The 15754-nt window shown below is 41.3% G+C and overlaps 1 protein-coding gene across 7 annotated transcripts in view; it reads right to left on the reverse strand.

The window, feature by feature from the left end:
* Positions 1–15754, reverse strand: part of PTPRZ1 (protein tyrosine phosphatase receptor type Z1) — a 143379-nt gene that overhangs the window by 88112 nt on the left and 39513 nt on the right. For all 7 annotated transcript variants that reach the window (XM_074598634.1, XM_074598546.1, XM_074598459.1 and 4 more), the window contains exon 2: positions 14853–14918. In XM_074598634.1, coding sequence (XP_074454735.1) covers positions 14853–14918 — 66 coding nt within the window. The remainder of the gene's footprint in view (positions 1–14852; positions 14919–15754) is intronic.

The raw sequence follows: 15754 nt of genomic DNA on the forward strand, positions 1-15754 counted from the left end.
TTTCCCCATTGGAGTATTTCGTGCTTACTGATACTTTGTATTGACAAATTCTATTTGATTGATTTCAGAACATTTCTCCAATTCATCAAGCTCATTTTGAATTCTGATTATATCACCAAAAATTCTTGCAAGTACCAGCATGGTTTCCTCTACGAATTTGCAAATGCCCTCTCTTTCTTCTGTCACCCAAGATATTAGTGAAAATACTGAAGAATATCACATCTAGGAAGAAGCTTTGTTGGATATATCTTGATAGGCTCTATAAAATTACTTTATGTTTTCATATTACCATTAATTTTGTAAAAGTCTCCATCATTCTTAGTTGTGCAGGGAAAGCCATACTTGCGTGTATTAAATTGCATCTGGTACTACCACAGACTGAAACAATAGCTCTGGAAAGTGTAAACTGAGCCATTCATCTTAGTGAGATATTAAATATGAAGCTTCGGGACAATTAAATGTCAACATTAATTTTCACCGATGATCAACTTTGTAGAATCAAGCTATATGCTTGTAATTTCTCTTATAATGTAAAATAATGAGGGGTCTGCACAGGGACAGCTAATTGCCTTTGGGTATTATGGAGCGATTCTTCACCCAATTGCCAAACACTCCTAGTTTTGCCATGTTAATTTTTCCAATCATTTAATAATATTTACACACTGAAAGTAGAATAAATATTCACAATGCATTTCTGAGTATTTTTGCTACCCACTCCATCACTGCTAAAATCCATACACTTAAATTTTGTTTAGAAAGATACTCCATTGTTAATGTGATATAAATTGGTCGTAACTATAAGGTAGGACCGATTCAAAGTTCAGTTTCAAGTTAAGGGATATCTTTTCACTGATTTCAGTTGGCTTTAGTTCAGGCTGTTAGTCTGAAGTTTGAAATTTGAATATAGGTAATTAGTTGTGGTTGTAAAATTTAGTACTTACACAGCAATAATTAAAATGTTATTTACGTAGAAATTTATCTCTGGGTGATAGCATAATAAAGCTGCTAACTGGGTATTTAATATTCATACAAGCATTTATTTTAAGACTATAAATCACTGCAATTTAATGATGCTTGAACAGGAAATAAACTTTCACCGTAAGCGATATTTTGCCTAGGATACAGAACACTTTATGAGCCAACTTCCTTATATTGACTCATGCTTATAAAGTCAATGGAGATAAAGCAAGGCTGAATTCACACGCAGAATATGAATGAGGACGTAATCGGTTATTTAGCTGGTATCCAAGTTCAGGTATCTTGGGAGACAGACAGACAGACAGAAAGAAATAAAATAAGAAAGAAAGAAGGGAGGGAGGGAGGGAGGGAGGGAGGAAGGAAGGAAGGAAGGAAGGAAGGAAGGAAGGAAGGAAGGAAGGAAGGAAGGAAGGAAGGAAGGAAGGAAGGAAGGAAGGAAGGAAGGAAGGGAGGGAGGGAGGAAGGAAGGGAGGGAGGAAGGGAGGGAGGGAGGAAGGGAGGCAGGAAGGAAGGAAGGGAGGAAGGGAGGGAGGGAGGGAGGGAGGAAGGGAGGAAGGGAGGAAGGGAGGAAAGAAGGCAGGAAGGAAGGCAGGAAGGCAGGAAGGCAGGAAGGAAGGAAGGAAGGAAGGAAGGAAGGAAGGAAGGAAGGAATGATTGGAAGTCTCTGAAAAACTAGAAATTGTGTAATTGTGCTGGACAGACGAGTAAATACCCCAAATTGTTACCACAGTATCTAACAAATCAGTACTTTCACTTGTTTAGTAAATACGAGAGAAGGAGAAAAATAGTAAGCAGCAGTAAATGGGAGGTACTGGGCTGTGTGTCTGCAGGAAACTGGAGTTTCTCAGATCTGCTAATTCCACCTACTGATGACATGACGTGTGAAAACATGCCATCACAAGGAGGTCCAGTACAGCATATGGGAAAAACAGCTGACCTTGAGAACTGAGGTAGTACAAATGGCATGAAATTCAACAATGCAATTTGTAAAATCACACATTTCGAGACTACTAGTGGGAGTTTTTGTTACTAATGAGAATCTTACCATAGGAAAAACATGGGGGAGGAGGAGAATCAGACCATGTCTGACAGTCTCAGAGGACTGTAAACAGGCAGTATGATGGAAAAGCAAGTGTGTTCTGAAGCTCTAACCAAGCAACTCCTAGGAAAGATAGGAAAGTATTAATGTCTCTGCACAAAGTCCTGGGGACAGCTCATCTGAGACAAGTGCATGAGATGCTGGTCACCCATGCTGAAGACAGAAGAATTTTAGCTGAAGCATGAGTGAGCAGAAAAAGCTAATGCAGTGATCAAAAGGGGACAAAAGACTACACTATCTCGGTTTAATTTAAAAAATAAACAGGAGATGGGTATCAGTGCCGGTAAATATTGGCAACAGAAAAAACTCTCCAAAAAACAAACAAACCAACCAATTACATCAGAAGAACCCGATGACCTCAATGGTCCACTAATACAGCTAGCTTGGAAATCTAGACAAGGTTAAAAAGTCAAGAGTGAGTTTCTGAGATAGTCTTTCAGTGGAACTATGAAGCAAAATACCACAACTACTTTTAAATTAGAGTTCAATTAATTTTATGCAAGAGTTAGATGGCTTGATTGCCTGTAACAGCAGAGTGTTGGAGTTGAACCTGAACAGTTCAATGAAAGGAACTTAATCACACTGGACAATCCTACTGATGTCATCCACAAGGGCTAAAGCTGAGCAATTGGGAGAAGAATATTTTGTTTATGTGAAACATTTATGAAGGAGACAGACCAAACTACACTGTAGTTCAGAGCTCTTGTCTGTATGATCACTGAATGTCATGCAGTGTGTTTCCAGTCTACCTAACCATTTGCTGAAGAGAATATGACCAACTTAACCTGAAAAAAGTGACTGGAACAGAACTTACTGGTAGCTTATTATTTGGAAAAAAGGCATTTATTCATCTTTATGTTTGAAATATATTTATGAAGTGAATGATATATTTTAGAGACAACAATACAACTCAGTTGCATGGGATTTCAAAGTGGGTTTTTAAATTTGTTGGCATTTTAAAAAGGATTTTGCTATTTCAGCTACAAATCTATCTATAGGTTGCTAGCTATAAACCTGAAGTTTGAAAAATAACGTTTTCCAATGGCTGGATGCAGGATGTACTTTGTTTGTATTGACTTTCACAACAGGAAACCATATCAAAGAAAAACTTTTTTCCTGATAACAATGTTTCAGATTGAATAATAAATTATGAGGAAATAGAAAACACCTTCAAATCTTGTTACAGAAGGTAGTTAATGAATACAGCACAGTGTAAACCTCACTGTTCTTCATCAGTATTTACATTTATGTTCTGACCTGTTGAGTTGGCAAGCTCACCAGCAGGTTTATGTATGTAACTTGTAACACATCTATAGATACACCAACTCTCTCACAAATGGAGGGACAAAGAATATTCCCAATTTATTGACAGCTTTTACGGGACCAAATTGGGGCCAATCTTAAGAATATGCACCAAAAAAGCCCTTCTCGTTATGTTCTATTTGACTGTGATACAGCAGGAAAGTGCCTTCCCTCATCGCATGTTCTTATAAAACGTGCGGTGGGAGTGCTGGCGTTTGTGAAGCCTTGCAGGCATGCCGGCTGAACGCACCATGGCAACCAGGCTGGAGAGTGTCCCTGACATTTAGGAAAAGGCAGCTGGGGGAGACTGCCAGATAGTCAAGGAAACACTCAGCCGGCTCTTTCTCCATTAGTTACTTGGGAGGAGAAAGAGTTTCTCCTGGAAACAGAGGAGATAAACTGGCAAACTGACAGTTACTTCATGAAGTCATTAATGAACGTCAAGAAGAAGCAGGCAACAAAACACTATACAATCATTTGATGGTGGGAAAAAGAAGAATTTTGTAATGCAAAAGGGAAACAAGTCATGGCTGCACCATAAATGGAGAGGAAATAAGCCAACGTGACAAAAAGTTTCAAATGGGAAGGGTAAGAAGATTGCTCTAGAGAAAGGGATGGAGTGAGAAGGCACGTGAAGTCATCCAGAAAAGCTCTTTTCAGCACATGCTCCACAGCTTCTCTAGACAAAGCAAATGATTTCAAAGGGAACTTCAGATGTGTGATCCAAGCCACTGCAACAGATTATCATCGGTTCCTTTTATGCAGAGGAGAACGAGACTGATCTCATTTGGATCAGATACACATGGTATGGTCACATTAGGACTGGCAGGTGTACAGATCTCTTCTTGCTGATTAAATGTGTTGGTAAAGATTAGCTACGGTAACGTACTGAATCTGTTTGAAGCAGGTACTTACAGCTGAAGAAAATGAATGGTTGCATTATTTAAAGTATGTGCCCCCTCCCCAAGAAAACGCGTTACATATTTTGTATTGCCCATTTTGCTGGTCACCTTTGCTCTGCTGTGGGTACTCTGAAAGAAGGTAAAATACAGATTAAAGAGGTAATGTGCTAATGCTCCTATTCAGAGCGCTCTGTTCACACATACCACAGCCCTACTGGAAAGCTAGCTTTCGTGAGGATGCATTTGAATAATAATAAAAAATCCTTGCTTGTAATTTTTCACTGACTAGCACTCCATCCATAAATATTTGCTTTCCTGAAAACTGATAGAAAAAATATAGCTGAAAGAAAAAGAGATTGATCATATTGGATGGTGTATATGCAAAGCGGTCAGAACTTGCACAAGTTGACAGAAAATCCACTCTGTTCTGAAATAGGAGAAAAGAATTTATGAACCATTGACCTGGTATTCCTAAAAACTCCAGTAACAGTATTTTTTTCAGTTTTTCCCTTTCGGTTGCTCAGGCAGGGTAATGCAAGGTGGGCTTCTTGTTGTTGTGTGCTTGTGTTTGCCATTAACTCAGTAAAAATCGTTGTTGTCAGCCATGCACCCAAGCCCTGAATTGAAAGTGAGGGAAATACCAGAAGCTTGCAAACAAATTTCCAAGTCCTTACACGTATATGATTCTCCTTTCTCTTTTCCAGCATTCAACACATTGTCCTTCTCTCTCCTTTTCCATTTTTAACATCTTCATTTTCGTAAATGCCTTTTAAAAATGTCTCCGGTTAACACAGTTTTCATCAGATGAAGCTCACTGACAGAGAAGGCACTGACAGAAACACCACATTCAGAGGGAAAACAGTTTAGATCTTAAATGCAGCATCTATGATAAAAAATGGAAGACGACAGTCAATTGTTTCTGTGTCTCCGAAAATAGGATCAATGCCATGCAATATCAGATCAAGCTACAGTTTAATTTCTGACAAAGAAAGCTCTTGGAAGGGAGCAGAAAGAGGCTGCCACAGGATGAATATGGAGTTTGTCGCAAGCACAACTGTTGAAGCACAGCAATAACTAGCTAAGTATGTATGCAGCTAGATGCCCTGATCTGGCTTTTCATAACAAGGACTTTGTGCACCTTTCACAGCTGAAAGAGATGCTCAGAATTGAAATTCTGCGATTATGGCAACCAAATAATGGAGGGAACAGTTCAGCTGGTAAAACTAGCGGACGCACAGTGCCACAGCCACTTTCCCGTGGACTGCTGCAAATTAACAGATATAGACTTTGACAGCTTTCAGCAGGACTTTCTCCACAAGAAGGGATGACTCTGAATGTGGAAGAGTGGTTTTGCATGCACCACAACTGTAGGAAAAAGCCAAAGGGAAGAAAGGCTGTGAAATTCAGGGAGAAGTACAGGGGCACAGGGCTTTAATTTGAAATCATATACTTTCTTTGGGATGGAAGCAGCTTTTCGACACGCCCGCTATTTCTTCAGGGTGGTGTGGAAAGTGTGCTACCCTGGTAGAGAAACAGGGCATAGACTTTTTCCGGAAAACTTCCTAGAATGGATCTCCCCATTGTAAATAATAAGCTGCATAACTCTCCTGTATGATTCAGCTTTCTTAGAACTGTGCTAACGTGCCAGTCATGAAACTGCATATAAGCCAACTGTATCTAAATAAATGCCACATAACCATCCTTCTTGACAGAAAGTGTTCTGTGTACAAATAAAAAAGATTTCTGCCCCTTGCTAATTTACCCTCTTTGTCACGAATTACTACCACCCAGAGCAAGCCCGCAGACTGAACCAGCTGCTGCTGACACCTGCACAGCCTCCTGGCCTTCGCAACAGGGAGCAGGTGGAAAGAACTAAAACAACCATGCTAATGATTCACAAGAGAGCACGGGGTCCAGCCACCAAGCTACAAACTGGGCTGGCTCTAACATGCGGCTGAAGATAAGGACAAGTTTATTTTTACCTCTGAAATGAGAAAGTGACATTCTTTACACATGGCAGGGGCAGACCTACGGAACTGGAAGCACCATTTCTACAAGTTAATTTTAGAAAGGTCAGGATTTTTCAGGGATTTAGGGTAGTTTTTTTCAGCCAATGCTGATTAACCTGAAGTAAAACTGCTGATGGGTTTCCCTCACCTCTCAATTTCAAAAGTTTTGGGAAAATTATTATTTTGTGGGGAAAAAAGTCACATTATAACACTTGAAAATGAAAATCCGAAGTACAGCATGAAAATGTGGTTCAAGTTCGTTTACAGTAACCTGCAGTCACTTAGCATTCGAAATTTAGAAACTGAAATAGTACGTGCTGTCCCTCCTATGCTCTGCTTAACCAAGTCAGGCTCACTTGCAAAATGCCAAGCACACAGCCCTCACCTGCGGTGAGCTTGTGGTGGTTGCGGTTTCAGGGGCACCTGAGCCTACATGAGAGCTTTCTGCTGTCAAAGAGGGAGGTCACACTCCTCCTGCCCCCTCCTTCTCAGGATCGTTCCTCCTACCCTTCGTCTTCCTTCTCTCTGTGCCCCTAGCCATGCAGACTTGTCTAACCATGCCTTTTGGAAGATTGCCTTAGCCCTTAATGACCCATGGAAAAACTCTCTAGGAAGGTTTGGTTTCTGTTGAACGAATGAGTTACAGCAAAGTCGTGAACGGCTTCAAATTTGTGAATACGTTGCACAGAATTAGTTATTGCCCTAATTCCAGTACATTAGCAAATCGTGCATACTGAAATGAATGGGATTAGAATACACTAGGAAAAAAAATCCAAAACCTGTTATAAATACAGCAGAACAGCCTTTGAGTAAAAATGCTCGTAAGAAAGTCCAAAACAAATAGGCTGTAGCAGGTGAGTAAAGCAAGGTCTTCTGTAAAGATAAGCAACGGGAGAATTATTTGCTGGGCTCTAAACTTCACAAATCCATAAATCATACTGATCTGGGGGTGATGATGATCTCAAAGTAATCATCTGTCCAATTTCTAAGCAAGTAGTTCTCAAGAACATATCCTTCCCACTGCAGCACAGATTGAATGCACTTGTAAATGAGAAATCATTCAGTAGTATGTACATGAGGATACTTTTATGATCATTTTGAAGGGCAAAGAGGCTTAACCAGAAGCTGTAGTCTACTGTGAGATATCCACAATCTGCTCTTTTCATTTTCCTTTGTTGTATTCCCAAAGACAGCACTCCTAAAAAAGCTTTTTAATTTCCAAACGCATTTACTTAATGGGTAGTCTCTACATCTTCCTGACCCCTGGCCAGACCTTATCAAAACAGCAGTGCCACACTATGCAAATACCTCACCCTTTGATTTCTAGACTTCAGAAACCAACCCTCCTGTGTTGGAATAATCTAGTTGATGCTCAGAATGAGATGCCGTGCAGTTTCTGAAAATGACCCAGCTGTTTGCTTTGCTTATAACATGGGGAAAGAAGTGGTCTTATCAGAGTTCCTTATCAGGAAACTCTGGCGAACAGATCACTTAAATCTTTATTGACAGAAAAAAGCTGCAATTTTACCAGTGAGGAGCCAAATATGAATGCCAACACATGGTTCTTCATACCTGTCCTACATGCATCCAACTTTGAAAGGTTCTTGAATATGGGGTCCAATCCTCTTACCTGCCCTCCAAAAAAGCCCCCTTGTCACAATTTTCTGCTCAGTTTACCCTACAAATACTGACTGAATCAAAGCTAAACAAATTGGGCCTTGCTGCTAGTAGCCTTCTACTGCTCAAAGATCAGCTCTCCTGATTGAAAAGGAAGAATGTTTGAAACAGACTCTCCTGAATCATATCGCTTCACATGAATTCAAAAGTCTGATCACAAATATACCGAATAAATATTTTACTTGTGTTTGAAGAAATACCTTACTTGTGTTGAGTGACATGCTTTGTGTTATTGACTCAGTACACTGAGATACCTTAAAAGGGATTTCTCTATGGCCGGCAGCGCCAGCCTGTAGCTTCCCGCTTGAGGACACCTTGTCTCTTTGATGTGAACAGATGCACAACACTGTAATTTCTGTTGCTGAATCATCAGCCTTCACAAAACCATAATAATGTCATTGGCTTTTTAATTAATGAGCCTGTGAATTCAATGAAAAAACACTGGAACCAGGAGTGACTGTATGATCTGGGGGATGTAAATACATGTAATGAGCTACCATGCCAGAAAAGGTATGACAGCCTCTGAAGCATAAGGTCTCCTAAAATGAAAAGACCCTCTGCAGAGCTATTTTTATGTGAGTTAATAAAAGAATGTAGGTTATTTTGAATTCTTATGCTGCATCCTTTATGGAAGGAACCCACAGGGCCCAAGAGTATAGGCTTTTCTTTATTATCCACAACAGATACAGCACATCAGTCATGGTTATAATTGGTGACTATAAAACACAAAGGGATTTATTTCACAGGAGGTGATAAAAAGACCAGATCTCCTCACAAAGTTATGCTGATACTGCCAAGGTGGTTAGCTAGCAAGAAAAAATGAGAACTTAATTTGGTATGCATCATCTCCCCAGAGCATGGTTTTATCCATCCAGTGAAGGCAGAAAGTTTCATCAGCTTTTGGCGCCGGGGCTCTCTTGGAGACATTTCAGCTTGGTCTGGTAGAACTGTCTATTAAATCAGGCAGTTCGGCAAGCAGCTCCTGGATCCCACCTCCAGCAGGCTCCTGCTGGTGCCTCCTGCTCTCCCACACAGCCCAGTTCTCAGGATTTGGCTCACAAAATGGCTTCTCCATCATATTTCATTCTGGCCTGCAATGGACAGGCCTCAGACCCTACATGTCTACCCGCCAGCTCCCTTTGCCCTGCTCCTGGAGCTCTCTCCTAAGGAGCGTGCATGGGTGTCCACACTCACACAGCTTCTTTTCCACTGCAGCCGCAGGGCAGAAAGCAATGCCTGCATGCCTGGCCTTGTCCATCCTCCCAGCATATGGCTGCTGAACAGGGAGACGGGGTGTGGATGAGGGGAGAGCCTGAAGCTTTCCAGTTTACCACCGCATCAAATCGTGAGGTAACAGAAACAGGAGATGTTTCACAAAATAAGCAGAATTAGCTACCAATGTCAAAATAATTTTTTTGGGTCACAGCTGAGATAGTGAAGATCCTTGCTCACTTCTTAGGCTAAGCAAAAAGCAAAATAATCATGTAAACTATTCTGGATATAAGCAACAATCAACTTTCCCATAAACTTTATGATCAGTGACTTTGCAGTAGAACCTCCTCAGTACTCAAAGATAATAGAACAACATTTGAAATTAAAACATTAGATCTTGTTTGGGCAAGAAAGAGAATTACTTCTTTTCAGTACCACTGAAAATAAGGCCATTTTCATTTCTAAGCCAAATTACAGGCATCAACATTTATCATAGAATCACAGAATGGCTTGGGTTGGAAGGGACCTTAAAGACCGTCTACTTCCAACCCCCCTGCCATGGGCAGGGACACCTGCCATTTGAAGCTGTCAGTGCAGATTTCCAGGACTTGGAGTGGCAAAAACGGCCTTTCAACTGACAGCTAAGGTTTTGTCTGTATCGTGATAGTAATGGGGAATGATAAACTAGGGGCATATCTCCAGGGGATGTTCAATCAGACACAGCATGACAACAATTTTAAGCTTAACAAGATTAGTTCGATGTTCAACATGGGAGCAAAACCAACAAGCCATTACACTTAACTGTTGTTATTGTGGAAAGTATTGGTGCAAGGGCCAGAAGAGCGTCATCAACGCACTGCCAAGTTTTACTACTGAGATACACCAGATATTAAAAATTATCTGAAAAGATCATAATTAATTATCCTGATAGACAATGAGTTGTGTGTAAGTCAGCAGTGTGTCCTCGCAGTGAGGAAGACCAAGAAGGTCCAGGGCCACATCAGCAAGCGTGCAGCCAGCCGGACAAGGGAAGGGACTATTTCCCCCTAATGCACGTGTGTGAGGTGACATCAAGAATGTGGAGTCCAGTTTTGACTTCCTCCACAACCCAGTATGAGATGGATATTCACAAACTAAGGGCCACTGAGATGATCAAGGGGTTGGAGCACTTCACGTACGAGGAGAGGCTGAGGCTGAGACTGAGGACTCAGCGGACCCGAGTCCTGAGAAGAGAGGAGAACGTAGGTGAAGTCTACTGCTATGTAAAGGCAATCTACAGAGCAGGGCACAGGGAAAGGGCAAAAGGCAATGATCACAAATTAGAACAAGAGAAATTGCAATTGGGTAAATGAAAAAAAAAGACAGTGGAACACACTGCGCAGGCTGCAGCATCTCCCTCCTTGGAGATTTTCAAAACTCTGCTGGACAAGGTCTGAACAACCTGCTTCAGCTTTGAAGTTTGCTCTGCTTTGAGCAAGGGGTTGGACCAGCTGATCTCCAAGGGCCCATTCAAACCTCAATTATTCTGTGATTCTGCGATTCATGAATCTTCCCCCACAGAGAGAAGGGAAATATGATTCACATTCTGCTTGCAAACAACAAAATTGTTCTTTGAATACCCAGAGACCAAGAGTTTATTCTAAAATCACCTTTTGCTCAAGATCAGAGTTGCCAGTATTTATAAGGCAATTGTGTATCAGTGTATATCACATAATGAAGGGCAGCACAAACTGAACTTAATAGCTCTGAATGACGAGACAAGGAACACTGAGCAGGCTGTGCTATTCATTTACATAGTAAATTCAATTTTTAAAAACCCTCAGCTTTTGTAATTCCTGGAAGGCTGTTTAGAATTTCCTGCAGTTAGCAGAATTCAGGTCTGGTTTTTTTTTCCCCTAAACCATGTAACTTGTTTGTTGTGAACAAGAACCCAAATCCCAAGAGTAAAAACCCAACAGAAAGGAATTTTGCTGGAAAAAAGAAATTTTCTTTGTGGCGACATTCAATAATTCTACATGTGAACATTCAGACTTGGAGTTTTCATGGACTAGTATCAACCAGACATCTTAAAAAAAACCAAAACCAAAATCAAAACAGCATTATATCATTCCTTCTGGCAAAGAAAATGCAGATAAACAAAGCATCAATACAAATTAATCTTTCACCTGTATGATAGAGAAATATTTGAATCGCTTTATCATTTGAAACAATATGAGATCGCCTAACCTTAGTGGTGCAGCTAAATAATGTCTATATGATCTTTGGTCATCGGTTAGTATGTACCTGATTTGAGGAAATGAACTTTCTCAGTAGACTTGTTTTTTTCTACAACAAAAATGGTTGGATTCGCTTTTGGTACATGACATAATTTGAAAATATTCACGTTGTCATAAAATTTTTATTTTTATCATTTTTAATGAAAAACACAATGAAAGGTTGTTAAAATGAAGTCATTTTACTAATGAACTAGCTTCAAGAACCACTTATTCCTGAAGAAGTTGGATCCATCCGTAACGTGCACTTGCGCTTACCACCTTTTTAACACTGTATTTGCCTATGCAAATATATGCAAAGTCAGGACACAAAAAAACCAAAGTCATGCTTGCAAATGCAGGATTTGTCTATGGCTTAAAGCAGAGCCCTTAAAAGTGCTACAAAATGTTTCCAGTAACATTTATGCCTTCATTAGATATTTACCCAAGAGCCAAAATCTGATGATGAGTCACATAAATTCTAGTATACAAAATGGCTTTATTATGAAACTTTACCTTCACAAATTGCGTGATTTCAGCAGGTTAGACTCAAGTTATTTCTCTAGTTCCATTTTACTTTCATCTCACAGCACCATCCCAGTAAAGGAGTGTATTGACCCCCTGTGGCTAATGTATCCGAAATTACTTATTTGGTATAGAGAACTGCATCTGCTCAAACTCAGATGAGTTTACCAAGCCAGTTAGATTTTTCTTAGTTGTAGGGGATTAACTCCATGCTTGCAGAATCCCAAGGCCCACTCCTAACACTTCACTGCAGACACAGGCTAATTTTTCAGGTCTTTCAGTGAGCAGGTTGTAAGTCAGAAGGGTATAACTGGTATCTGAGGAAAGGATGAACTGACAAAGCATAGGTCATCTATTCAGAAATGTGCATGTTGTTCTATGCCTCAAAACCGTAAGTCTAAGCTAGGTGTGGTAGTTATACACACAGCACTTGATATCCCTTGCCCCAGGAATAAAATGATGATGTTAAAATAAATAAATACATTATTATAAATAAATTAGATCAAAATCAGTATGTCTCAGCCTCTAGACTTCTGCGCCTCCAACACACAATGTCAAAATTTGTAATTTTTCTTCACATTCAGGAATACTGTGGGTTTTTTAAGTGAAAGCTGAATTCGTGTATTCCCTTAATGCTGGTATTCTACTACCTGCTATTCCAGGAAATCACCACAACTACCTGGCTCTCAATACAGCTGGCAGCCCTAGACACAGAGGACCTGAGCCCCCACAAAAAGCATTGAAAATCCATGTATGACCACGCCTGGAGTTGGCTGCGTTATGAGAGTGGGGGCATGTTGAGCCCATGCGGCTGAGGGCCTGGGGAGGTGGCGGGACCAGAGGCAGGAAACTGTGGGGCAGGGGGCTGCAGGGAAGGGGGCTGCAGGGCAGGGGGATGCAGGGACAGGGGGATGCAGGGCAGGAGGCTGCAGGGCAGGAGGATGCAGGGACAGGGGGATGCAGGGACAGAGGGCTGCAGGGACAGTGGGCTGCAGGGCAGGGGGCTGCAGGGCAGGGGGCTGCAGGGAAGGGGGCTGCAGCGACAGAGGGCTGCAGGGACGGGGATGCAGGGCAGGGGGATGCAGGGGCAGGGGGATGCAGGGCAGGGGGATGCGGGGCAGGGGGATGCAGGGGCAGGGGGATGCAGGGGCAGGGGGCTGCAGGGCAGGGAGATGCAGTGCAGAGGGATGCAGGGGCAGGGGGCTGCAGGGCATGGAGATGCAGGGACAGGGGGATGCAGGGGCAGGGGGGAGCAGGGACAGAAGGCTGCAGGGCAGGGGACTGCAGGGGTAGGGACTCCAGGGCAGGGGGATACAGGGACAGGGGGATGCAAGGGCAGGGACTGCAGGGCAGGGGGATGTAGGGGCAGGGGGCTGCAGGGGCAGGGGGATGCAGGGGTAGGGGGATGCAGGGCAGGGGGCTGCCAGTCGGGTTGCACAGTGCTGAGCGGGGCTCCTCTCACATTCTACCACCCCATGCACCACATGCACCTGACTACGTAGGTCTGAACAGGGAAAAAGGCTTTGCCAACAGCCATCAGTAGGGCACGGCACGTGAAAAGAAATGACTATACAAAGGTATCTCATGTTAAGGAAGAGAACCAACATGTCTGAATCCTCTGGCTTGCGGAGTCCGTGCTGTTTTGCCATCCAAAATATCCAGTAAACATGACCTGCGGCTGCGGCAGCGCTGCACAGCTCTACGGGTGCTCTGCACAGGCTGGGGAAGAGGTCTATCCTCCGACATCCCACTCAAAACCCATTTGCTATTCTTTAAACTCATAAATTGCCCTCTGGTCACCTGTAATCCTGGAGGCTTATCCCTGTATTCCCCTAACTGCAATATTAAAAAATGGATGGGTTTTGGACACAAAATATTGTATTGATTGCTCTTATGCTTGGATTTTGCAGTACAACGTGTGTAAGTGGGAGTTTTCATTATAAATCTCATTTTCAAGGGTTTATGACTAGCCTGTTTCAATTCTCTCTAGGCTCAAAACTTGTAAGATAAGTTTTACCCTGAAAGTAAAAAAACGTCTCAAAAATGAGAGAGTGAGAGAAAGAAAAAGAATGGTGTAACTTTCTTTAACTACAGGAACATATTTCGAACCAAATATATGAAACGCTGAAATTTGACAGTCCTTATTTCTTTCCACAAATTGGTGGGTTTTGGAACAGTAACTTAAACCATTAAAAATGTAAGAGTCTATGCACATCCTCAGGAAGTCACTTCTTACATTCTTGGTAAAATACACCTATCATTTAGGACAAAATCACCTTTTCAATATTACTGAAAGTGGCTTGACTTTTAGGGAAGAATCCAAGAGGCAAATTGTGAATTCCCCATAGTCCTTCTGTGATGAGGCAAAGGCTGTGCAGAATTTAAGGGTGTACCTTGTTTACTTATGCAAATGAGAGAGCCCAAATGACTGATTTTTTAGGAGAATGAGGGTGGGAGGTGGAAAGGATGCTCAGGTGCTCGGAAGCAAAGTGCAGAAGTTCATGTGCAGTATATGGATATGTTCTTACCCACATAATGTATTGTGCCTTGTTTCAGCCTTCCTGTCTGCTTTTCAAACTTGCCAGAACAGTAATACTCAGATGATAAAAAAGCACCTAACAATTTATTGGCCCAGCCTTCATCAGGTAAGTCATGTCTCAGGTTTAGGGCTTTAAGGGCTTTCTCTTTCCAAAAGCAACAGAGGTAAAAATGAAAATAGTCTCTTCTGTTGTAACATTCCTGCATTTTTTCAGACTTCATTCCCTGCATTTTCACTTTAGCAATTGTTTAGGCATATGGAAAGTGGTATACAGACATAAGAAGCTCCTGAAGTTATAACAATGAACATGAAAATATCAAAGCGGAATAAATGCTTCAACAGACAGTTTTTGCTTACCTGTATATGACCAATCAATCTCTTCAATCAATTTCCGCTGTTGCCTATAGTATCCGTAGATCAAATCTGCAAAATAGCAATGAATTTACAATATAAAATCCAGAAACCTAACAGGAACATCAAGTGTAGATGACACACCCCCCTCCAACACGATAATCACAGTTTTAATTACTGATGAATTATTTACTTTGTCCTTATCTTGGACCTCAAATGGTAAGTATCGGTTAAACAGAATATAAATCCCATCAACATTGTAGCATATAAAGGATGCAAACAAAGCAAACAGAAGCGCTTTTCAGTTTATCTGAATGCAATTTGTTGCTCAATTTTTAACTCTTAGCTTAAGACTTGACACATGTATACCGGCAGGACTAATGGTTTATTCTCCCCAAACTTCATTCCACCCAGTTTTCTTTCTTTATGTTCACATTATGTCTATTTTCTTTTTCTTCCTTTTTTTTCCCCCTTTTTTAAAAAATTTTTCATCACAACCATGCTTTCTCTTTTAAGATTAATACAACTGCCCCCTGAAGAAACAATCTTCTCTGATCGGTCTCTGGCCCTTTAGAAAGAACCAATCTAGGTTACTTGGAAGTCAATGTGAATTAAAGTTTCTCTTCAGCGTGGTCAGGACTTCACAAATTTTCTCTAGCTTTGTACTAGCGATACCATTTAAAGATAGTGAACAAAGTATTCTAACATGTCGTTTCACTGTGTACTATCATCAGCAATATTATAGCTGAAGTATGTGAAGTTACTTGTATCTCCATAAACTTTATGGAGAGAGAAAGCAAGATATTAGATACTTTTTAATGCTATTATATATCTCTAGAGAGAAATATCTAACTGTATAAATACTCGTTGATACTACTGAATAACCTTCACCGTTATCCTTTTTATGC

This window comes from Larus michahellis, chromosome 1 (genome assembly GCF_964199755.1).
Source record: "Larus michahellis chromosome 1, bLarMic1.1, whole genome shotgun sequence".
Classification (NCBI taxonomy): domain Eukaryota; kingdom Metazoa; phylum Chordata; class Aves; order Charadriiformes; family Laridae; genus Larus; species Larus michahellis.